Raw genomic sequence first — 27,998 nt, forward strand, 5'->3', positions numbered from 1 at the left:
TCGTGGGTCAGTGCGGCTAGTGTGAATAGTTGGCCAATAGAGAAATGGACTTGGCTGCGCCGAGCTGCAACCTTAACCCCGCAATCTGGAGACTCTCTGCAGGTGGCTTGATTGGGGGGTTTTTTTTTTTTTTTTTTCTATTTTTTTCGCTTGTTTTTTCATATTTTTTCTTTGGTCTTGTCTTGTTCTTGTTACTTTTGTGGTTGGGTTGGTTTGTTTTGAATGTTGCGTATGTACCCATGTTTTTACTTACGAGTTACTTGATCCAGTTCACCGAAGCTCGTACATCATACCACCAACACTACATACCTAAAGCCTTAAGGACATCGTACATAGACAAGGGTCATTGAATCCTGCACGATCGCCGTTGATCCACGATCCCGGGAACGCCTCTTCGAGCCAAGAGGAAGAGACAGGGCACGGGGCATCCAGTTTACTTTCCATAACACCAAAACACCCAATTCATTCTCAACAAGCAATGGGACCATCCAAACCACCCTTTATTTTCTGTTTTACTTCCCCTCCCGGAGAATTGCCACCTAGCTACGAAAGTCTAACATAGCCACGAGTCGGAAACGGCCCTGGCACCTACACAAAAATCAAGGAATAGAAAAATTACAAAACAAGACGTCAGAGCTCGTAGACCTAAACACAACCAAGGCAGAATCGGAATCAGAATCTGTCCCCCCTGCAGCCAAAAAAATCCAAGTACCTGTTTCGAGCATCACGCTTGGTCTGGTTTGGGAATTGCTGGAGGCTATGACATAGCACCGTGGTCACGGTATGACTAATTAGGTGGGGGGATTCCCTGGGCTGACGATGGTCTGATCGCTGGAAATAGATTAGACTACTCCCGTGAAGATCTAGCGCAAATCCCTCATACTTTGCCCTAAGATACGTGTGGTAGGGCTGGAGATTGGTTATGCTGTAAATTGGGTGGGGGGGGTTTTCTTTTACAGTTTGCTGGATGTGCGGCATTTTGGAAGGTGAGGTTTTTTTTTGTGTAGAGCGCTCGTTAGGGTTTGGCCATTGGAGGTAAAATTCTGAGCACGAATGGGAAGTCGGGGAAGTTACTATTTGTTGCCTGTATGTAATGTCTGGTAGGGCCTGAAGGTGGGACTGGATAGGAGCTGTAGCTGTAGCTGTAGCCACAGCTAGCTGGCCCGGCCCGATGGAGCATTTTTTAATCCACAGTAAGAGGTTGAGATGCCAATCATGGTGCGGTACGTAGTGCGTGATGGGGGTCAACGTAGATCATGAGAGGGGTGGGGAGTCTTGGAGAGTTCCGGATTAGGATGAGGAGGGTTGTTTGCGGATCGATGCAACGTCAAACCGACTTGGGAAAATTTGAGGTCAAAAACAGAGTTACCTAGGTTAAAAAAGGTAAATGGGGAGGGAAAGTCAAAGTTATGGAGTTGATTCGTCTCTTCGCTGTATGCACAAGGGGAAATAAAGTAAATGAAGAAGCAAAATAAATTCACCTGCAAATATCTGCCACCCTGACTCCTGTTCAGGATATTAAAAAGAAAATATGATATGATACAAGAGCAAATGTACATAGCCAACCCGATATACAATCCCAAAATCCAAAATCCAAAATCCAATCCCAGAAGAAAGTACCTAATGTGAGGGGGAAAAAAAAACAAAAGAAGAAAAATCAGAGCCAAGAACTACCTGGGTATATCAGGTAACAGATCGTAATGGGCGTAACAAAAGGATCGAAAAGTTTAACAAGTGACGCTGGTGAAGTCGTCCACAGCGATAAAGTCGTCGAAGCCAAAAGGCTGCTCGCGATCAGACATCGGAACCGCCGAGTTACCCAAGTGCAGGGCAAATTGGCTGAAGTCTGTAAAATCGGGATCCATCCCCTCGTGCGAGACCATAATACCATCACCCCCAATCTTCCCACCCGGCGACATAGTAGCATGCATAGTAGCAGTCGGCGACAGAGGCGTATTGGGAGTGGGACAAAAGTCTGGAGTGGAGTGAGTGCCAGCCGAAAGTGCCTCGTTCTTGGGCGAGCTAGCGCTTGAAGGTGGGATCTGGGAGTGGGCGAAGTTTGTGGTCTGGGTGAGGAGATGGAGGTTGTAGTTGTTAGAAGGCTGGGACTGGCCGCGCGTGTGTCCATGGGTAGGGCCGTGGCCGGTGGGGCCCGCAACGGAGCCTGAGGGAAGCAGCGGAGCTGCGTGCTGCAGAGGCAACTCTGGTGCAGAAGCGAGGCGATCTCTGAACTGACGCATTTGGATAGCCGAGTCGGGCATCTGGGCTTGTTGCATCATTTGTTGCTGCCACATCTGCACGGCGTGTGCATCACTGGGGTTTTGCCCTGGGGTGTGGGCCTGCTGTTGCATCGCCGCCCAGGCAGGTACTTGCGAATTCCACATGGGAGTCTGTTGATTCATGTACGCTGGGATTTGTCCCGAGGAAGCCCCTGTCGAGGCGGTGACCATGTTGGAGTAGGAAGTCTCGGGACCGCTCATACAGGGCATGTATGATTGTGCGCTCTGGTCGTATGATGCCGAGGGTGATAGTACGTAGCCATCACCCGTTGTAATTGGGCTTGCCAGTGATCCTGGACCCTGGGAGAAGGAGGAGTGAATGTTGGATAGATCCAAGCTCATCTTGGAAGAACCACCGTCGACTGATGGGCGAGGTGTCATATGGCTTGATCGGCGGCTGTGGATCGAGGCATTGGAGTAAGAACGGGCTGCTAAAGCGGCCAGGAGATGGCGGTTGAATTGTTCCTCGATCTGCTTGTTCTGTTGCTGCAGCATGCGAATTCGCTTTTCTTGGTACCGCTCGTCCACCTCTTCATACATGGCTTCTTTCTCGACAATCTCCTTGGTAATGTGAAAGGCCTTGCCCGTACGCTTCTTGTGCAGCATAGAAGCCCGATTGGCAGATTCCAGACGAGCATCTAAGCTGCGATCCTTCCGCCGTGAAGCCGCAATAAAGGCTCTGCGTGGTCGTCAGCGGATTGCACTTTTTTTTTGGGTATATTCACATACCTCTCTTGGTTCTCCTCCCGCGAGCGGGGGACAGGCGCAATATCGTGGTCAATATCTGGCAAGGGCATGTTGTAAGAATAGAATAGATAAGCTCCGATATGAAGCGTGAAAGGAGTGAAAGAGGGGAAGGAAAGCAATATTAAATACTGAGGGGAAGCAGCCCTGGAGCACAGACTCTCTCGACCCTAAGCCAAGCTCGGGGCCAGAACCATGGAACCGAGCCGATCATAGTTTGGGCGCTGGAAAAACTTACGGCCACTCGGTCCATGGTTGTCCGCTTTCCAGCTTCATGGCCCAGCTCGAGAGCGCCACGACCCGCTAGATACGAATGGCCGAATATGGTGCCACTCAGAGCCGGAGACTATTTCCAGCTTCTGCAAGTAAGCTGCAGGATACATCTGGGCACAGTTAACGGGCAATTGGCGTGCAACTGAGGGGCCTAGGCCATTGGCAGTTAGGAAGTGGGGGAGGTTACTCCAGACCCCGATACATGGACTCCGTATGAGATGTTACTGTCGACTCTCTGCAGATCTTCTTCCTGAAGCAGTTGGACATGGCTCTTTTTTCGTATTTTTCTGTTTCTCCGGCGAGACATGGCCGTTCGGTGCAGGAAAATGGGACCACGTGATGGCCGGATCGGGTAGGTGCCTTGCGTTACTCAGGGCGTCAACCTGAATTCCCAGGCGCTGAATCCCTCGAGCAGATCCCGGGATAAGGTTACTGCACATTCGGCCTGGTGCAGTAGTGTTCCGGACTCGATCTGATTCCATTCAACCGGCTCCAGCGCGTTTTACTCTGTATACCGCTTTACTCTGGCGACGAGTGCCTATCAGAAACACTAGATGCAAGGCCTAGACTAACCATGATTGCTCTACCTGTTCTCTGTTCTCTGTTCCTCCATGGCTAATCCTCGGGACAATCCAACAGCATGGCCACCTCGGCGTGCCGGTCACCCGGTAACCCTTCTCCGGTACTTTTTTTTGGTTAGCGGGGAGTATTGCAAGGTGCTAGTAGTAAAACATCGTACGTTCTAAACATCTAGAAGCATAACCTCCCCACGATGTGAGTCAGCGTTATACAGCCTTTTTATGTATACACAAATCCATTATAATCACAATCACAAACTAGCTCCAGGGGCTAGCGATGCAGGTGAACATAAACGTAGACCTGCATATAGGTCCATGTCAGTTGATACTGTAGGGCTACCAAACACTCGAACTCCATTGGCCTCGGTTCGGTCCCAACTGCCATTTCGCGTCAATTCACCAATTCGCCAATTCGCCCATTCCTCCAATCCCCAGTGGACATATACCCGGTCCAGTGTGCGTTCCCATGGGAAAAAACAGTGAGATTTGCCACCGGGCCTAAGGCTGTTATCTCTTATCGTCCGGCCGGGACTAGGCGATTTCGAGATATTGCCACAGCACTTTTCTTCAGCTGAACTGCCGACGTCTTACGGAGGTACGGAGTACGGAGTACGGAGAACTCCTTCGTTCCCAATCAGTTAGCAATAGTTCCCAACAAAAGCACATTTGTCATACAGCAACACATCCACGATTAGCTAGTGGGGTCTTGGCGATCAGGGCGATCATTCCGATCCTGAGTCCACATTTAATTTGCCAAAATAACACTATCCCAAACCAGATAATTCCAAATATGTGGCAAGAGGAAAGAAAAAGTGTCCCCAAATCCCCAGATTCCGTCTCCAACGTTGATCGGATAATCATCGGCTACGCGAAAATGAGAGAAACTCCCTGCTTTCCGATCCCCATTTACAGTGCGGTTGCATCTGTGTCGCATGTTTCCGACGCGGAACTCCCCGATTGTGGAAAGGCCAGATCGAGATCTGCAGGCATCCCTACCGAGGACGGCGGTGCCTGCCCAGGTGGTTATCCCATGGGCCTGATGGGGAAAGGGGGGATCTCCGCGGATTTGATTTCAGGGTCTTTTTTTATTTTTATTTTCACTTCGAGGTACTACCTACGTAGGTATGATATGCCTGGTGGATACACTGCTAACGCTGGCACCTCGTGTTGGATGTGTTCGCGATGGTTACCTAGTAAGGTAGGAGAGTATTGTCACTCTGGAAAATACATAGATGCGAGGATTGGATGACGTGTGGCAAGGGTGCGTTGGGAGAGAATGGGGATTGGTTCACTGCGTGGTTCTGAACTATATCATTGTGAATCAACTCATTCACGAAAAGAAAAAGTGCAAATGGAATCTTTATAAACAACATGAATAGGTAAAAAGACGCTAAGTTCTCAATGAGTGCAAAGCCAAGGGGGAAAGAACATCAATCAAGAGATCAATCAAGAGAACAGAAGAGGCGAAGCCGCCGATGACGCTGCACTGGAAGTAACCGGCATCCAGAGATAAGGAACCTCCAACGTTGCTATCACGGTGAATGCGAGGTTATTCGTTGAGCGCGAGCTTTCCACCGGACAGATCTAGGGAAACCTCGGACAGGGAAACAGTAACACAAAGAATTATGGCATCGATTCTCTCAGGCGATGCCTAGCGGTGGCACCATACCCTGTTCCTCGCGGGCCTCACCGCCGAGTTGGTAAGACACCTTGAACCGGATTTTCACTGAGTTGCCCTTGCCTATGTCGATCCCATCCATAAGCATCTCCTGTTGCACACCATGCTGCTGCTGAGGTGCTATGTCGCGGCCCGATTGCGGGCGGAGCTGGAGCGTGTACGACTGATTCAATATTAGTATGTAACCTCAAAATGAAATACAATACGAGGTGAGGGCTATTTACCTTCTCTACGGCGACCTGGAAATGGAGCGCCCCAATGGGTTGACTGGTTGTGTTGGAGAAAACGGCCACAACATGAATTTGGCGCGGCTGATTCGGCACCCGACGCACAGCAAAGTCAACACGAAGTTGGGAGTTGAGGACCTGAATCTTGTTGGTCGATGGGAGGGCATTGCTGGCTGGCAGCGAGGATGCAAAGTTCCACTCATCATCTTCTGCCGGGGCTTGCTGCACGGGTTGCGGAGACGAACTCGGGCCTCCGACCAGATCAAGCAATGAGGACGAAGGAGCATGTTGGCTTTGCAGCGGTGGTTGGAAGGGACTGGATGTTGCCCGCGGGCTGGCAGAGACAAGGGATGCGAATGGGTCAGCCGCTGGTGGTGGCGGAGTCGCTGTAGGCTGCACTTGGGGTGAGGCTCGCATGATGGGTGTGGGGGACTGAGAGACAGGTCGCGAACTGTTCATAGAAGCAAGCATATCATAATTAGGTTTGAAGGCTGTTGATGCCTGCTGTTGGGGTTGTGATAGAGCAGGCGGTGTTGAGCTTGCTGACATAGACGGGAAGTTGACTTTGATGTTGGTCAGTGATATTGTTTCGAGCAAGAATGCGCCGAGGTACTTACTGGAAGATCCGAGAGAGATACCACCTCCAGGAGAAGGTCCTTGTTCGCCTAATGAAAGTCCGAGCAGGTCATTCTCCAGTGAGCTACCACTTTGAGCTGGCCCAGCCTCGTTACCATTGGAACTGGTTTCAGGCTCCGGGTCGAAATCGATTAGAGAGAGCTCATTGTTTGCATTCTTCGAGACACCGGTGGAGGTGCCCAGTGTTCCCTTGGGGATCCGCGATGCTGCATCCAGATCACCCTTCTTGACTAGCTTATACCGCTCGATTGTGCGATGTATGCTGTCGTTAATTTCCAATAACTTGTTGACGGCCTCGGGATCATCGGACTCTTCTTCGCACATTTTTTGAATCTTGGGGTGGGCGCTTTGCAAGGCACCCGCAAGCTCCTAGTAATTGGGAAATTGTGTTAGAGACCAATCAACTGACATCAGCGCAAAGTGTAGCCCATTATTTACCTCGAAAACGTCGCCCTCGGGGAGAGGTTCTCCAGGCTGCTGATTTTGTAGCATTTCTTCCAGAATCTTGGCCTTCTGTTGAACCTTGACGACCTCCTCTGCAGCTTTGGCCCGGTAGTCAGTTTTATGCCGATTATCGAATCCGGCCATGACCTTCATGAGCCGATTTGCTTCCTGTAGATCGGAGGGAGTGCCTCTCCGGATCAATTCTTGGAGTTTAGCAGACTGCGCTTCTCTCTCTTCCTCCTCCATCTCATCAGCAGAACGAAGATTCTAGCTAGCGTTAACTTGAATCCGACGGCAATACCATGTGGGGGCCACATACATCACTTGGGTTCAATACCGCTGCATCTTCCCGACGGACCTCTGGGAACATATAACCCTTGTATAGCAACAGGCGATGCATATCCCGAATGAAGCCGAGATCCTCTTTATAGCGCGAAGTTTGGCAGATAGTCTGGCGCCACTCCTCGATCGACTCCAGGATGCGGTGTTGGACCCTGGAGGCCCGTATGGGGGGTCGCTCGGGGAACCTGCGCACCAATTCATTGAGGAATTCCTTTGTGGCAATCTGGAGATGGAACGGATAGCCGCAGTTCTTGACGGCAATATCGAGTAGCTAGACAATCGGGTTGTTAGTCTCCCCCGCGCCAGCTGTCATTTAAGCTCCCTACGTACCGCCAACGCCAACAACGCCACATTTTGATTTCGGGAATTGATGAGATGAACGATGTCGAATGCGGATTCTCGGGGCCTGAGAAGTAGAACTATAAGCATGCGCCATCCAATATAGAGGTGCCTACTCACGCATTGCCTTTCTTGGAGTTGATTAGGTCCGCAACTTCGAGGTTCAGGGCCAGGTTCGGTTCGTAGTTCTGAGGATCGCAGGCTCTTCCTACAAGAAATCAAATATCAGTATAAATCATAGGTGTTAGATCCATTCTTAAATCAAACTCACGAATTGCCCGCTGTAATGGCGAAGAGCCGGGGTCAGCGTAGGCACCGAAGCGGTCCCTAGCCGCCATTCGTGCAGATGCAGCCTCCAGGATGACGGTTGTCGAAAAAACCGGAGGAGAAAAAGTACTAATCGGATAAAAAGGGAGCTGGACAACGCAATGAACCCAGAGGGGAGATGTGTACAGTCGATGGGGAGGCGGGCGGAGAACCGGTAGTTTGCACGTGTGGCGCTTGTGCTTGGCCTTGATCTTTTCTCAATCGGCCCTGCGTTCACCACTACAAGTTACTACAAGCAAATTACTCTTTGGACATTCTCTGCGCGATTTGTTCTCCTTCCTCACCATGGTTCGCCACAAGAAAGACAACTTCGCGCGAGGGGGCAAGAAATTCAACAACCCCCGCCCCCGAGTGCCCCGCGGCGATGAAGAAACTGAGGGCGCGACCTCCTCGCGACCTCCTTACAAAGCTGCCTGTTGGGATATGGGTCACTGCGACCCTAAGCGATGCTCAGGAAAGCGATTGATGAAGCTGGGTCTGATGCGAGAGCTTCATATCGGCCAGCGGCACTCCGGCGTGATCGTCTCGTAGGTTCTGCGCATTCTTTTTTTCATTGTATCGGCATGAATACTGACGAGATACCAGTCCTAATGCCAAAAAGATCATCTCCCCAGCAGACAAGGATATCATGGAACAGTACGGTGCCGCAGTCGTCGAGTGCTCTTGGGTGCGAGTCAGTGAAGTTCCCTGGTCGCGGATCGGCGGAAAATGCGAAAGACTTCGTATGTGATACGGATTGGACAGTGATGATTTGGATATATTGGACACTAACTATTTTGGTATATAGTTCCCTACCTTATCGCTGCCAACACAGTCAACTACGGCAAACCATGGCGTCTGAACTGCGTTGAAGCGCTCGCCGCTTGCTTCGCTATCTGTGGCCGCTTGGAATGGGCGGAAGACTTGCTCAGACACTTCAGTTATGGCCCGGCTTTCTTGGAAATCAACAAGGAATTGCTAGCGCGCTACGCTGCTTGCGATTCAGAAGAGGCAGTAAAGAAGGCGGAAGTGGATTGGCTCGCCAAGATCGAGCGCGAATATGAAGATTCCCGTGTCGATGGCGGTGATGATATTTGGACCAAGGGAAACACCAACCGCTTGCCTACGCGGAATTCAGATGACGAGGACGACGAGAGCGGAGACGAGGATGACGAAGACGAGGAGAGCGACGAAGAGGAAGAGGAGGACAAGGATCCATTCGCGATTTCTGATGACTCTGAGGATGAAGAGCAAATGGCCGAAATCCGCCGCAAGATTCTCAATTCGAAGGCGTTCAAGAATCCGGAAGAGGAGGAGAAGCAACAGCCGGAGAAAATTTCCCGTCCTGAGCAGGTATATGTCGACTCCGACGCTGAGTCCGGCTCAGCAGGAAGCGAGGACGAGGCTTTCGACAACATCATCAATGCGACCACCGTCACTGACCGCACCGGGATCAAAGCAATTCAGCAGCGGAAAGGAAAAGAGACTGTTTCTGCTTCGTTCTCTCGGACAGAGATTTCTGCTCCGAAGAAATGGTGAAAGTGAGACTTGTTGGATCTTAATCACTCACGCGCTGGCTTTGGGTAGCCTGTTGCTCTAGGTCTCAGAAAGACACAACCATTATCTAGAGTATCTTGGGGTTATTCGCTTCTTGCGACACCTGAAGCCGGCACCACTGCTTACACAAGCGCCACCCTGCCGAGTGGACTAGAAAATCGGGCACTCTGGCAACCAGTACTGTCACTCAGTCTTTTTTATGGGACGGATTCATGTTTTTAGAAGTGCGCTTCAACTTATCTTCCTGACTACCCTGAGGACGTGCAGCCCATGCAACTGTATACGTCCCCTGGTGCTCTGTGGTCCTGTTCTTTCAATGATGTATGACTTATGCTATAAGCCTTCAAAATCTATGGATGTGTTATGACTCATTTCCGGTCTTTTTTTTATGGCTATCACAGCAGCCCGGGTCTCTTGCTGGCAGAAATCCATACTTCCAACCACCCAGCAATAACCTGGACTACCACGGTCATCCGGTTTTCCAGGATGGCAATGATCATGGATACATAATGTAGATAGGTACATATTTCTATGTATATTCTAATATTTCTAAACTTACATATATTGGATTCCCATCGAATGTGCTAAATTGTAGCACCTAGGTACTATATGGCTGGGCTCTTACTAGCATCTTTCAACTTCATTTCTCTAGATTTCTTTTTTTTCTCATCTCTCTCAGGCTAGTAATCTAATATAGGGCAATATGGAGGTCATAGGTATGATCCAAAAAGCACAAAGAGTACATGCTTTTCTTGTATACACGAGAGAATGTCTCTACATATCAACCAACGCATCGAGATATCGTACCCGGGGCAAGATATATGCATCAACCTTGGAAGGAAAGGTTTCAACTAATAGTACCTTGGTAGAATATTGTTCTCAGTCCAATTCCCAATCATAGAGTTTGCGGTCCTGCTTTTATGACTCCCAAAGGCGAGGTCATGTTTTCCATGCCGAATTAGGAATCGGAAGCAAGGCCTGATAGGTATTCGGCGATGAACAAGAAGACAGCAGTCCCCCCGATCTCTCACAATAAACACTCGCCTTGGAAACATCCATCATCTTCATATACTCAGACATCACTTTATCTTATACTCAACGGCAAAAAAAGACATGACCATCAAAGACATGCCTTCCCATCAAATATCGATTAATAATATCGACACCAATGACATACCGGCACTCAAAGCGCAATGCATGAGTCTGACTCGAGATCTGGAAGAGCAGACAGCAGCCGTATCCAGCCTCGAAGAAAGACATCAAAACATGGCCCGCTACCTTCGCGAAGACACCGAGTCGATCAAATCCTCAATCAAAAGACAACATAACATCAGCGACATTGGAACATCATGGGACTTCATGCGAGCGCAGCCAAGAATTATTCTAATGCAAGCTTTGGGCCAAAATACACGTCTGAGGCACGAGATGGAGGAACAGGAGAAGATTATCCAGCATCTTACCCAATATCACTCCAAAGCAATGAACGAATTTGGAAAATACACGACAACCATGATGTCCAAACTCGAAGAACAAACAAAGACAATCGCAGAGTTGCAGGGAAAAACCAGGATAGTGCCTGCACAGGAAAAGCGAGAGAAGAATATGAAAGAAGTCCTCGATATTATTGCCGGCATCATGTTTTCCGAGCTCGAGTACCAACAAGAACTGATTGATGAGTTGAAAACGGACGATGAACAATATTTCCAGCCAACGCATAATACCTTGCTGGATTTGGTTGGAGTTATTGAACAATGGGCTGTGGACGACGAATATCCAGAGATGATATTCAAGCTCGAGGACGACGAGTCACAGATGAAACAGCGAAATGAGGAGCTGGGGTCCCAGGTTGATGATCTATCCCACAAGCTAAAACTGCAGTCGATGAAGGTCAACGGACAGCAGAACTTGATCAAAGAACAGGCCAACGTGATTCTAGAACTCGAGGTCCAGAAAAGAAGACTTGCAGGCGATCTCGAGGCAGTTGATGAACAGTTGGCTTCCATGCTTGAAATCCAAGGAAAGAATGCATTATCGCAGACCGAGCAAAAACATAATGAGCAGGAGAATTCGATGAAGTGTGAGATCGAACAATTGAACCACAGACTCGGACCTCTCGAAGACAATCTGTTCAATGTCAGACAGGCCAAATTCTGCAACTATCTCCGCGCCAACGGCTCTATCGGTCTCACAGAAGCCAATATCATGTTTCACAATATCGACCAGATAGTTCCGACTATCAGCATGGCGGAGGTAGATGCGCGGATGTTCGAAAAGCGACTGGGCAGACTGAGCGGCGACTATATCCCTGATTTTGTCCGTGTCTACGGGGTCCTCCCCTCAAAGATTCTAAATTCTAGTCAGTAAACCCTTTCTCTGACCTAGGCCCCATTGCTAACTGGATATCATATTTAGATACCATCAGACACCCTTTCGTTATCCGGGTCTTCAACGAAGTGGGTGCTATCCATCTGGCAAACCGAAGACTCACCAAAGAGAGCCAGGATAAGTTCAACTTGGTTCTGAGACTGCTGGAAGAGGAAAAGGCTGGGGATGCAATTTTGCTGTGTAGGAAAATGTCTGTACATGCGAGACGAAATTGAAATGATTGTTTGAAGATGGAGAAGGGACTAGGTAGTGAGACTTGCTCCTACGAGTTGTGACTTGCAATTGGAATAAATCTGAATTTTTTCTGACCTCTGCATGCTAGAACAGACACCTTAACTCCACTAAAAGAGATATATGTTTATTTGTATAAATTGTGTGAAGCATTATAGCCCTCACCCATTCCATGGCCTAACAAATTCCACTGTCTGAATGGCCCCCCTCCCAAAAGTATAGTCATAGGAAAGTAGTATGAAAAAAGAGAGAAAAGGATAAAAAAAAGAATGAAAAGATGTAGTTCAACAGAATAGAGACAGCACCGTTGTCTGGAATGCCACTATGTCGAAGATTTTGTTTGCGAAGTCAACCTCTTCTCGCTATCGCTGTTGCGTGCAGAAACTGACACCGTGGTGTCGATGGCATCGTAGACAGTCGACCGTATGATGCTGAGGCCAAGAATGCGTCAAAGAGTGTGAAGAAGGGTGAAAAATGAAGGGATTTGCGTCTGTATAGACCGGGCGGATGGGAGTTTGATGAGGCCGGTACCGCGGATTGGGAGCGTCACTGTAGACCACTTGCGGTGGAGATGATGAGGGCATAAGTAGCATAGGTGAGATAATTGAAGGCATATTGAAGGGACTTTGTGGACTGATTTCTGTGTACTCCGTACTCCGTAGGGATTGCCTATATATAGTTTCAAATGGTGTGGTAAAAGAGGTACCCAAGAGGCTACCACCTGCGGAGATCTTATTTTATGCCCAAGTCAATGTGATGTGTCCGCTGAAGATAGTCGGTTAATTCGGCTGTGTCTCTGCTTCAGGGGCAAGTATCGTCTTAAATCGATTTTCGAGATGGAAGACTACGGAGTCCCTGATACATGTATGCAAGGGTTAGACCACACAGGTTCAGTTGGCCCTGGGGGTTGATTCGGATATATGCACGGGATGGCGATCTCTGGATACATATGTCTGAGATGTGATATATAAAGGTATCAGGGGTCTGAAACAGTGGCTTGCATTGTATCACATTCTATGGAGTATGGAGTACTCCGTATTGATCTTAATGTATGGACTAAAGGGAAGTGAACAAGCAAAAGCCTGCATCTGCCTGAAGAAAACCAGATATAAGACGTGAGATTTCAAACCTGCGCCCTATAGAGTAGATCCTTCAATCCTCAAACATCCAAAATCAAAACATCATCCACCCATACATCCTAGGGAGACATCGAGAACACAATACCCTCTCCCACGTTATAAACCCCGCGGTTGGCGGGGCACCGATTCCCGCAGGCCCAACCCCCCCCTTGATCAAGATGTTTTGTACCCTGTAGATGCAATATCTCGAGTCTACAACGTAGAATAAAATCGGAGTCCAACCCAATGCCTTGAGCTAGTCCACGTGGCCGGTGAAGGGACCGGGCGGCAACTCTGTCCACTTTTCCCACAGTCCCGCAATCCACTTCCTCCAAACAAGTTCCCAAAATGCCTGATAAAGATTCCAGCACTCCCCGTGTCTTCCTTTACCGACACGGTATGTTTTAGAGTGATTCCGCCTATTTCCGTAGTCTAACTAGGTTCTAGGGCAGACGGAGTGGTCCAAGAATGGACGGTACACCGGAATCACGGAGCTTGAACTCACTCAAGATGGTATCAACCAAGTCAACGCATCCGGCAAGATGATTGTTGGATCGGGCAGACTGATTGACCCGGCTAAACTTGCCCATGTCTACATCAGTCCTCGCAGGCGAGCGATGCAGACCTTCGAGATTGCTTTCTCGGATGCTGATAAGCAGGCGCTGAACGATGCGCAAAAGGTCTCTGAGACTGATCGACTGGCTGAGTGGGACTACGGTCTGTATGAAGGCCTCTTGACTAAGGAGATCCGCGCGTTGCGTAAGGACCACGGTCTCGACACCGAGAGCGAGTGGGATATTTGGAGAGATGGATGCGAGAATGGCGAGTAAGTCACTGTCCTTTTATCCAACGCTATCTCAGCTGCACTTCTGGTTTCCACCCGGAGCATATCTGACGAGGTCCATGTAGATCCGCTCAACAGGTGACGGACCGTCTTGACAATCTGATTCAAGAGATCCGTGCGATCCACAAAGACAACATGCACAGCGAGAAGCCTTCTGATGTCCTGCTTGTTGCACATGGCCATCTGCTTCGTGCCTTTACGAAGCGCTGGTTGGGATATCCCATGGAGTTCCCCCTCTCTCTGATGCTCGATCCCGGCGCCGTTGGCGTCCTCAGGTAATTTGCTCTCATCCCATCTCACTCATTGACTTCGCCGTTAACCTTCCATCTCCAGTTACCAACATCATAGCATTGATGAGCCTGCCATGTTGGTTGGATACGGATACCCATTGCAGGATTGATCTGACACGTTCGGACAGTGTATATTTCAGCATAGAGGGTGACTAGATACAGGATATAGACTAGATATATGATGCTGTGGACGGCTTGGTTGAGATAATCAACTAATGTTTCTGACAGGATGGTTAGATGCATATCCGGAGCCTCTTTATGACGTCTCTTCTCCCCCCTGACTTGAACTATAAAAATAACAGAAACCCGCCAGTAAAACAAATCCCCGATCAATAAAAACAAGCAGGGCCCTGAAAACTGCATTATTGGGATAGTCCCTGAGAACGTATTGATCATTCAGCCCGTTGGCGTCAACATCGCAAGAAATGACCTAAATCCCAGCTTCCAGAAGTTCGCCTACGAGGCTATGCTTTTCGATCACCAGGCCAAAAAGGAACCTCCAGGGCTGTTCGTCGAGTTCGTCAGCAGAGCCCTACTGCCAAGCGTACGCCTGACCCGACTGATGCGTCACCCGGGTAGCCCCCTATACATCACGGTCTTTCATGTCCCCAATGGACATCACAATACGAGTGCTTTCAAGGACGCAGAAGTAACATCAGGTGGAAATGGGAGGCTCTTGGCTGGCACTCCCCATGACACTAACACTAGATCAACTAACCGGGGCTAGCTATATGATCAGCGTCTCTCCCGGGTCTCCCCTGATGAGTTTCCAACACCAATTTCTCGCGTCTTGACAGGTGCTTATTGTATATCGGGGAATTTCTCTCATTCTACACGATTATCTTCACATCTCAACACCCCAAACAAGAAAATAGCTTCAGATCTGAGACTGGACGCTAAGCTGGCGGCCATCATGTCGCTCGACAAACCAACCGACCTATCGGTCGCTAGTGCCATAAAGACCATCCACCAGACATCAGAAACCTGTTCCCCGACATCTCCACCCTCAGCAACAGAAAGACGTGGCTCCTCTTTCATGAGCTTCTTCTCATCCATCCTCGGCTCTAAGAATCCACTCGCGCAGCCGGCAGACCCTCACAAAAACACCGTGTGGCTGCTGGACAATACAGCATACCAACCCGTAAATGACGAAACAGACGAGATCCCGACGTGCTGGCATGCCGAGGTCGTCGCCTGTATATTCGAAACAGACGGCAGGAAAGATGTCGGCAAGCTCGTCGCCACCATCGCCGACTACATCGGGCTGGACGGTGAGCTGGGCGGCGACCAGGAAGCCCGCAGACGTATCGAAGAGCGCATCCAACCCTTCGTCAACCAGGTCTCGCCGTCTCGCACGGTCACGCTGCAGGTACCCGTGACTAGACCGGCACAGTCGCACGGTCTCGGCCCATCCGACCGCAATGGCATCGTCAGCCAGACGGTCGATATGGGCGCAGTGGGTGTGTACGATGGGACGATTGTGCGACCACGACTGCAGGACTTCGGCGATGAAGCCGTAGCGATGCACACGACTTTTGCTGCGCCGGAGGGCTGGCTGGTCATCTCGGATATTGACGATACTATCAAGCGGACTATGACGCTGGAGTCGACGGGGGTGATCCGTACGACGTTTGCGGATATCCCCGAGCCGATTGCTGGCATGTCTGAGCTCTATCGATATGTTCATGATGAGCTGAACCCGGCATGGTTCTATCTCTCTGCATCGCCGTATAACCTATATCCCTTCTTGCGTGACTTCTTGGATGAGTACTATTGTCCCGGCACGTTGGTGCTGCGTGATTACTCCTGGATGGATATCACGGGACTTATCAGGTCGTTCACGGAGAAGACGCAGGAGTACAAGGTTGACCGTATGGAGAAGATTCATGGGTGGCTGCCTCGTCGGAGGGTGCTTTGTATTGGGGACTCGACGCAGAAGGATCCCGAGGCTTATGCGGAGATGTATAGTCGGTATCCCGAGTGGATTCATGCTATTGCCATTCGTAAGGTTACGGATGTGGCTCATATGGAGGAGAAAAATCAGCCAGAGAGGTTTGAGAAGGCGTTTGAGAATGTGCCGTCACATCTGTGGACGGTCTTTGAGGATGCGGAGGAGTTGTATAATTTTGTTGATTGGCTGGGGATGGAGGATCAGGTTTTGTAGTTACAGTATAGCCATTTGTACATATTTAGCTGGAATGATCATGGGTCACATAATGTATAATTCTATTTCTCTGTCTGAACAACTTATCTTTGAGCTTTAAAGACGCCGATCTAGGTATCTGATGTTGATCTTCGTGCCCGAATACACCTGCATGGCCAGCCCCTATCCTTGCACTCATCCACATTCTATGAACCACAGACCTTTCCCAGCAGGTTCATATGATACCGAGCCATACATAAGACAGATAAGATCTATTATTGATTGCAGAGGAATTGACCGGGATTGTCAAGTGGCGATGCTGAGCTCGCCCTACATACGTCAAGATTAGGAAATGGCCTCCGATCTATAGACCTCAGGGCAAAAGAGAAGACTCCTCAACCTTTCGATTAAAGACACGATCTCTCTGTACAAGCAAATCATTAGAACATTTCAAAAGAATACATACCAACAAATTGCATCAAAGCCCCAATTCCATGAACATGCAGCCAGAAATACCCCCAACGCAACCCACTGAGGAACCCGAGCCCGCAAAGAAACGTCCCTCTGAGGTCTCCCCAGGAGACACAGAAGGCACAGAAGACACATCAGAAGCAATAAAACCTGCACCAGAAACTCCCAAGCGTACTTCACAGCGCGCAAAGCCCACCTCAACAACGCTCAACGACTCACCCTTGACGCCGCTCTCAATGCGAGCCCTCTACTACACCCCCGAAGGACCAATCAACGACACATCCGACAGAATCCCAGAAGGAGACATCAGCGAAGCCCTCGCGCCCGATACAACCACAACCACCATCCGCAAGAAAGGAACAAATCTCGTCTTCGACGCTAGCTTCCCAACACCGCAACCCTCCCCTCAGCAATATATGCTCAAGGTCTGCACAGCAGCCTTTTGCCATGATGAGGTCCGTCTCGCCGGACTGCTCAACCCGCCAAATACCACACCGTATATCCCACTGCACAGTCTCTGTGGAACAGTCATCAGCACGCCCAGTGAAGACGACGAGCGGGAGGAAGGCCCGAAATTTAAAATCGGCGATGTGGTCTTCGGTCTGGTGAGTTATACGCGCGATGGTGGGGCTGCCGACTATGTTGTTGCGCTTGAAAAGGAGCTCACGCTGAAACCGGATAATGTGACCGTCGCTGAGGCAGCGGCACTTGCGTTGCCGGGGCTGACGGCCTGGCAGGCGCTTTTCAGATACGCTGGGCTTGATCCCGATGTACCTGGAGGGTTGAACGATGATGAGGCTGGCGCCGTAGGAAATAAGACTGGACGGTGGATGTGGCAGCGCAAGCGGCGCGATACCGTGGTCGGCAGCGGGGAATTTGGCTATGGGCATCGCAAAAGCACGGTTGCTGGTTTAGGAAGCGAACAGCGTGGTGCTTTGACTACTGACACTGCCAGTGGCAGTGTTAGCGGGAACGCGAATGGGAATGGGCGTTGGGTTTGGCAATGGAACCGCAATGGCGGTGTTGACAACAATGTCAGTGGTAACGGTAACAACATTGACAGGATACCCGGCACAGCCAGCGCAGCAGCCGAGCCGCCTCCTGATAAAAAGACTGTACGTCGTGAAAGCCTCATCAGTCTCGTCAGCGGTAATCCCAGGGGCAAAAAGGCCGTTCCTCGCGCCGCCAGCACAGTCGACCCCAATCCCAAAGGCACAGTCCGCCGTAACAGCTTACTCAGTCTGATCAAAGGCAATACCAACGCTTCCGGGTCGGTTGATTCGACTGCCAATGCCGGCTCAAATGGCACTAGTCGGCGTGCCAGCTTAGTCGAACTAATCACCCCTAGCCCCGGCCGACGAGGCAGCAAGCTGGGAAACCTAATCAGCGCCGCCACTAATGGCAACGGCAATGGAGAGGATCAACTGCCCAAGATCCGAGTGCTTGTTACCAACGCACGAGACAGCGACATTGGTCGCATCGCCGTCCAAATCCTGCGAGCAGAGTCCCTTTTTCCAGATCCCGTTCGGCCCTGGATTTGTGTGACTTGCACGCAAGTCGAAGCCGATATCATCGAGAAGAACTGGCAAGTCGACGAGCTCATCATTATCCCGCATCTCCCGACGCCTGATGAGTGTAATATCGCCAAGGTATTCCGCACGCGCCGATGGCAACCGGTTGATATTGTGCTCGACTGCGCCGGTGATGTAGTGTTCCAGGCTGCTCATGCTGAGGGTGTCGTGAAGGACTACGGGGCTGTGTTGACTGTTGTGGATGGGAAGGTTGCGCAGCAGTCTCCTCTTGTTCCTGAGAAGGATGTGTTGGGCGAGAGGAAGCGAGGGATTAGGAGCCGGTTTGTACCTGTTAATCCCGATGGGTCAGCCTTGGAGCGGATTGCAGATTTGGTTCAGGAGAATCTTGTCCGAGGGAGAGAGAGTAGTATTGTTGATATCGCACGGGCGGCGGACCTTTTGGCGGCTGGAGCAGCAGGGACAGCGGGGAGTCGGCGTGGTGGTATGGTGGTTGTCAGGGTAAATACTGTTGCTTGAACATTGAGAAGTTTGTGCATTGTTTTAATACAGAGGTCTCAAAAATATAAGCACATTGAAGACACCATGGCAGCAATACCTAGGTAGTTCCGAGGAGAGCAAACCAGAGGCTGCATATCAATTTGAAGCAGACGACATTGGGCCACTTAATAGGCGTAAAGGACTTTCGCAATGAATGCCATGCCCCAAGAGCCAAGGAAAAAAAGGATTCAGAAAGGGGCAAAATAAAACAAAAGGTGAAGTAGATCAAGTTAATGAGATATCCCATACAAGAATAAATTTTGACCCAATGGTTCCATATAAAAAGAAAAGACGACGCTCTGCCCTGATCCCAACCCACAGGATCAAACTACATCAACAGAGAAAAAAGAACCGAAGTTTTGTGGCCAGGGTGTAAGGCAAGCGGAGGAGAAGAGGTCGTGAAAAAAAAAAGACAGTGTATTACGCGGTACGTCCGTTAAAGTAAAGAATCAAGTCTGGTAAAAACGCTCAAGCATGCGGCGACAATCTGTTGGTTGGTTAGCAAGAGTCATTGTGGAAGAAATAGGGGTGCATCTTACCTCCATCTGAAGCTCCTTATCCTTGTTCCGATTGATCTCCTCGTTGATGGCTTGAGCCAAATTGGCTCCAATCGCCTGCGACCCTCCAGTCCTCCGGCCAAATGGCCATTGCGAATACTCGGCCAGCAATTCATCCACCTGCGCAAAAGCTCTTTCGCGAGCCTCGTGGCTCATGGTGACCAAAGCGTTTTCAAGGACATTAGCGGCGTATGCAGCACAGACCATGGTGATCGAACGAAGATATCGGTATTCAGAGTCTTCAGGGAGCCATGGAGTGGGGGGTAGGATCACAGTGCGGTTGGTGCAGATGTTGCGCACCCGTCGATGAAGGTCTTCTTTCGCGCCGCCATCGGCCACAGGATGCGTTGCCATATCAAAGAGGAGGAAGTTGCGCTTTTCGGTCCGGAGAATGCCCTTGTCCACAAGGCCCTTGGCCAGTCTTTCCCGGACTTGTTTCAATTGATATCCGATCTTCATCAAATTCCAGGTTTCGCCTACAAGCAAACCAGTCAGTATTTCATATCACCGAGTGCTGCTCTGGGCTTTTCTCACCACTCAGCAAATCAATCCATGAGTTGACGCTCATCTTCTCGCTCGACTTCATCATCTTTAGCGTCTCGTCCAGCAAGACCTCCCCAGTCAATGTATCGTCGATGACCTCGATGATGCGGTCGGCCAGGGGGAAGCGTCGTCGCGACGAATCCTTTTGCATGCTTATACGACCACGGAGCGCCAGCTCAATGACAATACACCCTCGCAGGGCGTAGGAGATGTTTTCGTTCCAGAAAGACAGATAACCCTGTTACAGCGCGGGCGCGAAGTCAGCATCCGAACTAACAATTGAACAATCAAGCAGGGGAAAAGCATCCCCCATCAGGACTCACCTGTTTATCCTTCAAGCCCAGCAATAAGATATCCTCCATCAAAGTCAATTTCGGCTGCTTGCCCCGTTCCTCGTTTTCACTGATATCGCGGGGGTCGAATGCGATCTTGTGGCCATTCTCCGCACTGGTGAACGATGTCTCCGGCCCGCGGTTTTCCACCGCGGAGCCATTTCGTGAGATGGGTGATGACACTCGGCTGTCATCTTGTTCGTCTGCGCCAGCGACTCGACCGGCGCCTCTGCGGCGAGTCAAGCCCCCGGCTGGTGAGGCCATGAGATCGGGTCGGGTTGGGTGATGGGAGGTTCAAAAGGGGGTGAAGAGGAGTATGGCCGGATATGACCAAGAACTCGAGACCGATCTATATGGCGGCTGTTGGAATTGTCTAGATGGTGATGAGATGTGAGACCGTGTAGACCGAAAGTCTGCGGCGGTTGAAGTGGGACTCTCGGGGTCAGGGGAAACCAGGGACCGAATGGGCTAGCCAAAATAATAGATTGTCGTAGGATCTATTAAGCTAAACCCGCTTGAACGTGGGGGGGGACGAGAACACAGGACTGTCGTGAAGTGGGTTGTGGAAAGGGTGATGGGCCAAGGTCAGTTCGGTGAGGTGGCTCTTCAACGTTCGCCCAAAGAGAACCTGGTAATCTCCCCGATGTGATTCCTTTTTGCGGCTCTACTAATTACTAAAACTGCATTCTAAATTACTTGGCATAAACCTGCAAATCTTTTACTCCAGATCCGTTCATTTTGTCTTTCACACACTGTTCTGGTATTCGAGGCCGTATATGTACATATAGACATAAAGATTCGCTCCAGACACTGCCACTACCGTCGTATGATACGCTGATGGTGCGAGCTAGTTGGATGATTGGACATGTCCCTATGTACATACATGTAGCTCCATCTATCATGTATATAGCTACATCCAGGTCTGTATGTACCTAGGTATCAACCGCAACATTACATACATGTACTCTACGCAGCTCAATGCATGAGCTGAGAACACATACCAATCATCGCACATATTGATGCTTCTCAGCAGACTGCTTCAAAATTGCATAAATTGCACTCAAATGATATACACGATATAGGAAAGAAAAAAACCACTGGCATGTATTCAGCATACAAAGTGGCAAGTCAGTCGAGGGTCACTATGCTCAGCGAGCCCCTCCGATGCCAACATCCCGATTCCTTTTTCTATCCGACTCTCCAACAACCGATCCCAAGTTTTCAAATTAAATATTTAGTGGGCTGTGGAGAGGTTAGCAAGTGCGAGAGAAAAGAAGTACTATGGGATTCACATACCATCGGGCTGGGCCAGGATGTACTCAACAGCCTTCTCGACTATGCGCAACATTCGTGTCAGCTCTAACCAACCATATACATCAAAATCACCGGATGATAAACGTACCGCTGTGGATCTGGTCAGCCTCCTTGTCGGGGATCTCAATGCTGAACTCCTGTTAAGACTGTTAGATATCCATCACAAAATGTGCAATATTGATGTTTTCCCGAGGGAAACCGGGGCGCGTACCTCCTCAATAGCCATCACAACCTCGACGGTGTCCAAGCTGTCAAGACCGAGGTCGTTGGTGAAGTGGGAAACGCCGTTAATCTGCATATCAAACGGTTTTAGTTGATGAACGTTTTTGGTCACCTCTACCGTAACTCATGGCTACGTAAAGGTCACAACGGTGCACCCGATAGATTGACTGACCTTGCTGGCATCGGAGACCTAAAAGTAAGAACGATTCTAGTTAGCATTTTGATTTTCATGCAGAGCCAATAGATAGCGAGGTTCCCCGGGAAAAGAAGATGACGCACCTTGTCGAAGTTCTTGAGCAGGTTGACTATGCGGCCCTCAGCCTCGGACTTGCTGAGACCAGCAGGGGCGGAGTAGAGGCGGACACCCTGAGCGAAGCAGGGAGTGAATTGAGGGACAGCAATGGGGGAGCTGCGGATGTGGAAGGGAGCCGGGGTCTTGACGACACGGGGCGCGGAGGCCTTCAAGGAGCGGACAATGGCGGAGCGGAACATGATGGAATTGATTGGTCGGACGAGCGCAAAGGCTGAGAAGATCTAGAAAAAGGTATTAAAAGGAAAGAAAGGTGGAGAGTAAAAGGGTAGAGATGGGGGAAGACGGCTAAGAGGAAAGATGTGAGGTCGCGCCCAGCAAAATCCTGCGGGCCAATCAACGCCCGACAGATGAGAATGACCTAAGCCCGAAACCTGCAAACCACCACAACCTGAGACTTGCTCCCCTTCCACCTCCAATTGAACCTCGACTCCCTCCCACACACCGTATCCTCACTCTTCTCTAACTATGGCCGCCACCCGATCGGTCGCGAGGCTTGTCGCCTACCGCCGGCCGACCCCCTTCGGCTTGCTGGGCTCGACCGCAAACTTCTCTTCCTCGATCTACCGCGCAGCAACCCCAGCGGGACCCCCTCAGGCCGGGTTCCGCCTGCCCCCGCCCAAGCGCTGGGATCAGGACTCCGAGTCCGCCTTGGACAAGGCCAGCAAATACTTCCTCATGGCTGAGATCTTCCGCGGCATGTACGTGGTGCTCGAGCAGTTTTTCAGACCACCGTAAGTCCTTGTCCCACAGAACATTGCCGGCGACGCGGATATCAATCCACAAAAACCAATGGCATCGAAATATACCAGCCGACTAATTGCGTCGCCCCATTGTAGTTACACCATCTTCTATCCCTTCGAGAAGGGTCCCATCTCCCCCGTTTCCGTGGTGAACACGCCCTCCGCCGCTATCCCACCGGCGAGGAACGTTGCATTGCTTGCAAGCTCTGCGAGGCCATCTGCCCGGCCCAGGCTATTACCATTGAGGCCGAGGAGCGTGAGGACGGAAGCCGCCGGACGACCCGTTACGATATTGATATGACCAAGTGCATTTACTGCGGTTACTGCCAGGAGAGCTGCCCTGTGGATGCCATCGTTGAGAGTGAGTCCAAGGCCTTCTATTTATGCTTAATCGAGATCCAGTCCAAATTTACTAACATGCTTTCTTTCAGCTTCCAACGCTGAGTATGCCACCGAGACCCGTGAGGAGCTTCTGTACAACAAGGAGAAGCTCCTCTCCAACGGTGACAAGTGGGAGCCTGAGATTGCGGCTGCTGCTCGTGCAGATGCTCCCTACCGATAATCTATTTCCCTCCAATTTGATTGCCATCTTCAAGTACACTCACATCAATTCCAGATGTTAAATGTGAGGACATGACGATGCTGATCGCAATACCCCTTCAAGAGGCACCACTCGTGCCTTGAAAAACAAGAAAGATTCTAAGCCCCATCACATCACTGTACATAACTTGCCCTCGACTGTGTTATCATCTTGTACTAGTCAAAATCCTAAAGGAAATGTTTTCCCTGGATCCTTGGCTCCCTTGTCCCTTTTTATTTCCTATGTTGTGGAATCTAGCATTTCGTTTTTTTTTTTCTTTTGATTGAGATTCACTTTTAAAATATAAATATGAGATCAATTCTACCTATCTTACATCTGCGTGGAACCCTTTTCCGCCAACCGTATACTCACACATATTGAGATGTAGAAGTTGACATGGATATAAAGACATAAGGAACACAGATACAGCTCGATAAGAAAATGATATTGTATTCACAGATAAATCAAATCGCTACCGATGCTGTCATGCATAGACATAAATTGACGGACCAAGCCGCCAAAGACACAAACGCAAACACCAGGCACCTTGATCTCCGGACGGATATTTCCCAGTTCAAAGTCTCAAAACACTTTTTTTTGTAGGTTCGGGGGCTTCTTTGAGCAATCTTGGTTATAGGATGTGGCATCCAAGAAACAAAGATCGGTTCGAACGGAATGCAGAGAAAAGAAAAAGAAGAGTTTAAAAGAAGACGGGTTTATGTAAAAGCAAGTGAGAAGTGAAGTAAAGTTAAGCCACTGTGTAGAAGCTCATTTATTTCTTCTTGCCACCACCCTTGAAGCTGCCCTCAAATCCAGGACGAGCCTTCTTCTTGCCACCGCTGCTGGACTTCTTCTTGCCGCCCTTGGTGCCCTTCTCATCCCGACGCTTGCGGAGGTTTTCATCACGCTTGTTTTGGCGTTGTTCCTTGGCGTTGGCGACAGTGTCGATGCGGTCTCTCCACTCGCGCTCAGACTTCCTCTTCGCAGTCTCCTTGCGCTTGAGTGCCTTCTTCAGCAAAGAGGTATCGTCACGAACACGTTCGCCGTGAGCACGCTTCTTAGCATTGAGCCAGAGATCCTTGTCTTCGACATCGGCACGCTTGGCAGGGTCCATCTCTGCGAGACGAGCCTTCTTGGCCTCGACGGCCTTGAGCTGGGAAGCAGGGTCACGGGCACCATTGGTCTTGGGCTTGTCACGCACGCTGGTTCCAGTGGCATCTATCTGCTGACCGTCGGTGAACATGACGCGGCCGAATGAGAAGCTGTTGCTGGCGGAGCCGACGGACTCAGCGGGAGAGCGAGGGGATGCTAGCAGAGATCCGGAGCCACCGGGGGAGAAGCGGCGGGCCATAGCCTCATCGTTCTTCTTTTCTTCCTCAACCTTGGCCTTTTCACGCAATTCCTTCTTGTGTGCCTTTCTTTGCTCTGCCTTCTGTCGGCGGGCTTCGATCAGCTCTTGGCGGTTACGTGCAGGCTTGCCATTGAGTCCGTCTGCGTGACGCTTGGCCCGGAGCTCATCCAGACGCTTCTGTAGGCGCTGCTTCAGCTCTTCGGGTGTGTGCTTGAGGGGTTTGGGCTCTGAGGATTTCGCTTCGGCGGAGGCGGAGGGAGGAACGATGGAGGAGGTGGAGGAACTGCCGGATTTGGGATTTGAGGCATCGAAGCTGGGAGAGTGAGGGGTGGATGAGGCAGAAGAAGGGTTTTCTGGCTCAGCATTGAACTCAATAGAGAATCCTTCCTCAACAACGCCATCCTCTTCGTCATCATCTCCTTCATCCTCGGACGCCTCGTTATCCTTGGCTGCACTGGCCTTAGGCTTGGGTGCAGATTTTTCCGAGGCCTCAGTGGAGGTAGTCGATGGCTTTTTATCCTGCTGGGTTTTCTCCTTTCGGGCAGCATCCTTGGCCTTCTTTTTCTCCTTTTGGGTGGCCTTCTTCTGAGCCAATTTCTCTTGCTTTTGCTTTTTCCGTGCCTCGGCCTCTGCAGCCTTGACAGGGTCTGCCTTCTCAGTCTTCTCGGCCTGCTTCTGCTTCTTCAGATTGGCGGTTCCACGGTTGAGTCCTTCTTTGGGTGTTTCAGTGCCCATCTCTCCGTCCGATGAGTCGGACTCAAGGGTGCCGTCCTCCCGCTTTCGCTTGCGTGCTTTCTCATCCATCACGTCCTTGGCAGTCTTAGCGGCTTCGGGGTTCAGCTTCGCTCGCTTTGCCTCGCGGGCTTGTTCTTTGGTTTGCTTTTTGCGTTGCCATTGATCCTACAATTGAGGATGATGGTTAGACAGAGATCATCAGAATAAACGATGCGGCGAATAACGCAGAATTGATATCAATCCCAAAGCGTTCCGCTTGTCAAATGCAACAAAGGCCTACATACACTTGTATCTTCTTCGCCATAATAGTATTTGGCGGGGATCAAAGACAGCAAACCGTCAAATGCCTGCGCATGGCTGCGCAGCCGTTCCTGAAGGGCAGTCAGCTCGCAATCCTTGCGGGACATTCTCCGAGTGCACAAACCTCGATGTCATCCATGATCTTTCCCGTAAACAGAAATTGAAGTCTGGAGGGGAAAGCTCGACAATCAAGCGCAACGAAAAATTTGGGGGGAGGAAATCTTGGCGCTATAATTGTCTCCGCTTCGGCTGGTTCACCGCCCTCCCATTGCGATTTTGCTGGCTTGGTCTGTGCGTTGATAGACACTTATTTACTAACGTCGATGCTTTTTGTTCAACTCGTCCCATTGTTCGGAGTACATACTTCAATCTCTTTATTGATCTCTTTATTGAATCATTCAACTCATGAATATACCTGAATAATAATAAACAGACTTCATATGCCTTACACATCCAGATCAGGACTGATCCACGAGGCTCGTCCGGATATCTAATCCAGGACAATTCTCGCTTTTGATACTCGTCACGTTTCCATACGGCCATGGATCAGTCCAAATGAGGTCAAATCTGAAGCAGTCAGCGACAGCATGCACCATATGACAATTATATACTCTTCAAGGGAGTTGCAGGCTGAGCCTTCACTGGAACAGCATACTACCAGACACTCCAATGCGACTCGGACTAACATCGAAAAGCACAAATTGAATTGCAAACACTTACCGCTCATCCGGATACTTGATAGGCTCAAGGAGACCAAGCTCCTCCTCAATGCCGCCCATATTCGAGTGCCGCCACGCAATCAGAATATTGCCCGGTCCATCATATGACCTAATGGTCTCCGCCACGCATTCCACTTTCTTCCGCTTGCAATGCGTGTCGACTGCGAGGCCAAGATCGTTAGCGAGGGGCAAAACAGTCTGAAATGCACGGCCATGTGCGCCATCTGCGGTCAGAAAACATATCGTCAGCCATCTCCATGAAGCTCAATCTACCCTGCCCCTGGTCCAGGTAGTATGGTTTTAAATTGCCTTCGAGTCTTGTTATCAACCTACCCCATCGCACATGAGGCGCCATGATATGCCCAATCTCATACTCCGAGGCTTTGCCGAAAACATGTCGCAGACACTGGGCCCGCTTGACTCCATCCAAGGTCAAGCCATGGTCGTTTGAGTTTGCAGGCTTCTCGCCGTGTCGGATTATATAGACTGTCGGATGGAGCTTGGCGGATGCGGCGAGTTGAAAACACATAGCTGGGAGGATCCAATGCAGTAACATTTTGGCATGTAGACTAACTATAGCCCAGTCATGTACCAAAAAAAAATGCCAATAGCTAATGATCAGGCAATGAAATTCAAAGAATTCAAAGAACAAGGTCTCGCTGTGGTTTTCAATAAAAGTGAGTAAAAAGCAAACAACCCCCAAGAACACTCCGTCGACCGGGTACCCATAGCTTCAGTTATATGTGCAGGGCACGATAGTTCTGACCGTCTTCTTGAGTCCACAAGAAAAGAAAAAAAAGGTAGTGGATCAGCAGAGCAGCATTCCAATGATCATTCAGTTATAAAGGCGCCAGGACTAAAAGAGGGATAAAGTGCTGGAGCTACGGGTGGATGGTTGACAAACTACAGGTGAGCACTCAGTCGATGTGCTTCGTCCTAGCGATTTGATTGGTCTGCGGTGTGCTGCATGTCCACTGCACTCCGCTGATCGGCTCACGAGGGATGAGATCCCGAGTGGTGTCAGTAAATATCTCATTTTGCATCGATTTCGTTGTACATGTAGAGCGGGGATGGATTCCTAATATTGCAAATTTGATTTGCGACCAAGGCTGTGTTTTCGGGGCATATCTCGGGCTTTGTGCGAATACTTGACTTCGAAATCATTCACTACGTATATGGTGTTGTACAAGGTGATATATACATGAGAACCCTGAGGATGGATTAAGCTTCCGCCATCAGATCATGTCCCATGTACGATTCATATCCTAGTCCAACGCTTAGATCGCAGTCACCGGTTCATGATGATCAATCCACTAGCAGATCACAAACACGAGTGTC

The 27,998-nt window shown here is 50.0% G+C and overlaps 12 protein-coding genes across 12 annotated transcripts; 6 read left to right on the plus strand and 6 right to left on the minus strand.

The window, feature by feature from the left end:
* Window positions 1-1,727: 1,727 nt before the first annotated feature.
* Window positions 1,728-3,076, minus strand: N7457_009365 (uncharacterized protein; the record flags this gene model as incomplete). Its single annotated transcript, XM_057180408.1, has 2 exons — window positions 1,728-2,958; window positions 3,009-3,076. 2 exons carry the CDS (start codon window positions 3,074-3,076, stop codon window positions 1,728-1,730), a joined length of 1,299 nt encoding a protein of 432 aa, XP_057028794.1.
* A 2,438-nt stretch (window positions 3,077-5,514) lies between these two features.
* N7457_009366 (VHS domain protein) lies at window positions 5,515-7,878 on the minus strand (the record flags this gene model as incomplete). The annotated part of the gene is made up of 7 exons (XM_057180409.1): window positions 5,515-5,715; window positions 5,777-6,784; window positions 6,854-7,126; window positions 7,179-7,472; window positions 7,532-7,607; window positions 7,661-7,748; window positions 7,812-7,878. 7 exons carry the CDS (start codon window positions 7,876-7,878, stop codon window positions 5,515-5,517), a joined length of 2,007 nt encoding a protein of 668 aa, XP_057028795.1.
* A 274-nt stretch (window positions 7,879-8,152) lies between these two features.
* Window positions 8,153-9,385, plus strand: N7457_009367 (ribosome biogenesis TSR3 family protein; the record flags this gene model as incomplete). The annotated part of the gene is made up of 3 exons (XM_057180410.1): window positions 8,153-8,394; window positions 8,453-8,589; window positions 8,655-9,385. 3 exons carry the CDS (start codon window positions 8,153-8,155, stop codon window positions 9,383-9,385), a joined length of 1,110 nt encoding a protein of 369 aa, XP_057028796.1.
* A 1,131-nt stretch (window positions 9,386-10,516) lies between these two features.
* N7457_009368 (uncharacterized protein) lies at window positions 10,517-11,767 on the plus strand (the record flags this gene model as incomplete). The annotated part of the gene is made up of 1 exon (XM_057180411.1): window positions 10,517-11,767. The coding sequence occupies one exon, from the start codon at window positions 10,517-10,519 to the stop codon at window positions 11,765-11,767; it is 1,251 nt and encodes a 416-aa protein (XP_057028797.1).
* Window positions 11,768-13,485: 1,718 nt separating this feature from the next.
* N7457_009369 (uncharacterized protein) lies at window positions 13,486-14,381 on the plus strand (the record flags this gene model as incomplete). The annotated part of the gene is made up of 4 exons (XM_057180412.1): window positions 13,486-13,534; window positions 13,585-13,963; window positions 14,047-14,256; window positions 14,315-14,381. 4 exons carry the CDS (start codon window positions 13,486-13,488, stop codon window positions 14,379-14,381), a joined length of 705 nt encoding a protein of 234 aa, XP_057028798.1.
* An 803-nt stretch (window positions 14,382-15,184) lies between these two features.
* N7457_009370 (phosphatidate phosphatase App1 family protein) lies at window positions 15,185-16,435 on the plus strand (the record flags this gene model as incomplete). Its single annotated transcript, XM_057180413.1, has 1 exon — window positions 15,185-16,435. One exon carries the CDS (start codon window positions 15,185-15,187, stop codon window positions 16,433-16,435), a length of 1,251 nt encoding a protein of 416 aa, XP_057028799.1.
* A 473-nt stretch (window positions 16,436-16,908) lies between these two features.
* Window positions 16,909-18,933, plus strand: N7457_009371 (Alcohol dehydrogenase superfamily zinc-type; the record flags this gene model as incomplete). The annotated part of the gene is made up of 1 exon (XM_057180414.1): window positions 16,909-18,933. The coding sequence occupies one exon, from the start codon at window positions 16,909-16,911 to the stop codon at window positions 18,931-18,933; it is 2,025 nt and encodes a 674-aa protein (XP_057028800.1).
* A 457-nt stretch (window positions 18,934-19,390) lies between these two features.
* On the minus strand, window positions 19,391-20,650 carry N7457_009372 (GOLPH3/VPS74 family protein; the record flags this gene model as incomplete). Its single annotated transcript, XM_057180415.1, has 4 exons — window positions 19,391-19,441; window positions 19,494-19,987; window positions 20,046-20,292; window positions 20,378-20,650. 4 exons carry the CDS (start codon window positions 20,648-20,650, stop codon window positions 19,391-19,393), a joined length of 1,065 nt encoding a protein of 354 aa, XP_057028801.1.
* Window positions 20,651-21,620: 970 nt separating this feature from the next.
* Window positions 21,621-22,414, minus strand: acpA (acyl carrier protein; the record flags this gene model as incomplete). Its single annotated transcript, XM_057180416.1, has 6 exons — window positions 21,621-21,628; window positions 21,683-21,721; window positions 21,789-21,837; window positions 21,912-21,992; window positions 22,095-22,112; window positions 22,202-22,414. 6 exons carry the CDS (start codon window positions 22,412-22,414, stop codon window positions 21,621-21,623), a joined length of 408 nt encoding a protein of 135 aa, XP_057028802.1.
* A 286-nt stretch (window positions 22,415-22,700) lies between these two features.
* On the plus strand, window positions 22,701-23,537 carry N7457_009374 (NuoI/complex I 23 kDa subunit family protein; the record flags this gene model as incomplete). The annotated part of the gene is made up of 4 exons (XM_057180417.1): window positions 22,701-22,966; window positions 23,072-23,162; window positions 23,207-23,336; window positions 23,407-23,537. The coding sequence occupies 4 exons, from the start codon at window positions 22,701-22,703 to the stop codon at window positions 23,535-23,537; spliced, it is 618 nt and encodes a 205-aa protein (XP_057028803.1).
* A 790-nt stretch (window positions 23,538-24,327) lies between these two features.
* N7457_009375 (putative 60S ribosome biogenesis protein Rrp14) lies at window positions 24,328-26,048 on the minus strand (the record flags this gene model as incomplete). The annotated part of the gene is made up of 2 exons (XM_057180418.1): window positions 24,328-25,806; window positions 25,926-26,048. 2 exons carry the CDS (start codon window positions 26,046-26,048, stop codon window positions 24,328-24,330), a joined length of 1,602 nt encoding a protein of 533 aa, XP_057028804.1.
* A 609-nt stretch (window positions 26,049-26,657) lies between these two features.
* N7457_009376 (putative phosphoglycerate mutase family protein) lies at window positions 26,658-27,216 on the minus strand (the record flags this gene model as incomplete). The annotated part of the gene is made up of 2 exons (XM_057180419.1): window positions 26,658-26,884; window positions 26,994-27,216. The coding sequence occupies 2 exons, from the start codon at window positions 27,214-27,216 to the stop codon at window positions 26,658-26,660; spliced, it is 450 nt and encodes a 149-aa protein (XP_057028805.1).
* Between the last annotated feature and the right edge of the window lie 782 nt (window positions 27,217-27,998).

The sequence above is a fragment of the Penicillium paradoxum genome, assembly GCF_028828445.1.
Source record: "Penicillium paradoxum strain IBT 22861 chromosome Unknown utg000007l_segment0_segment0, whole genome shotgun sequence".
Classification (NCBI taxonomy): domain Eukaryota; kingdom Fungi; phylum Ascomycota; class Eurotiomycetes; order Eurotiales; family Aspergillaceae; genus Penicillium; species Penicillium paradoxum.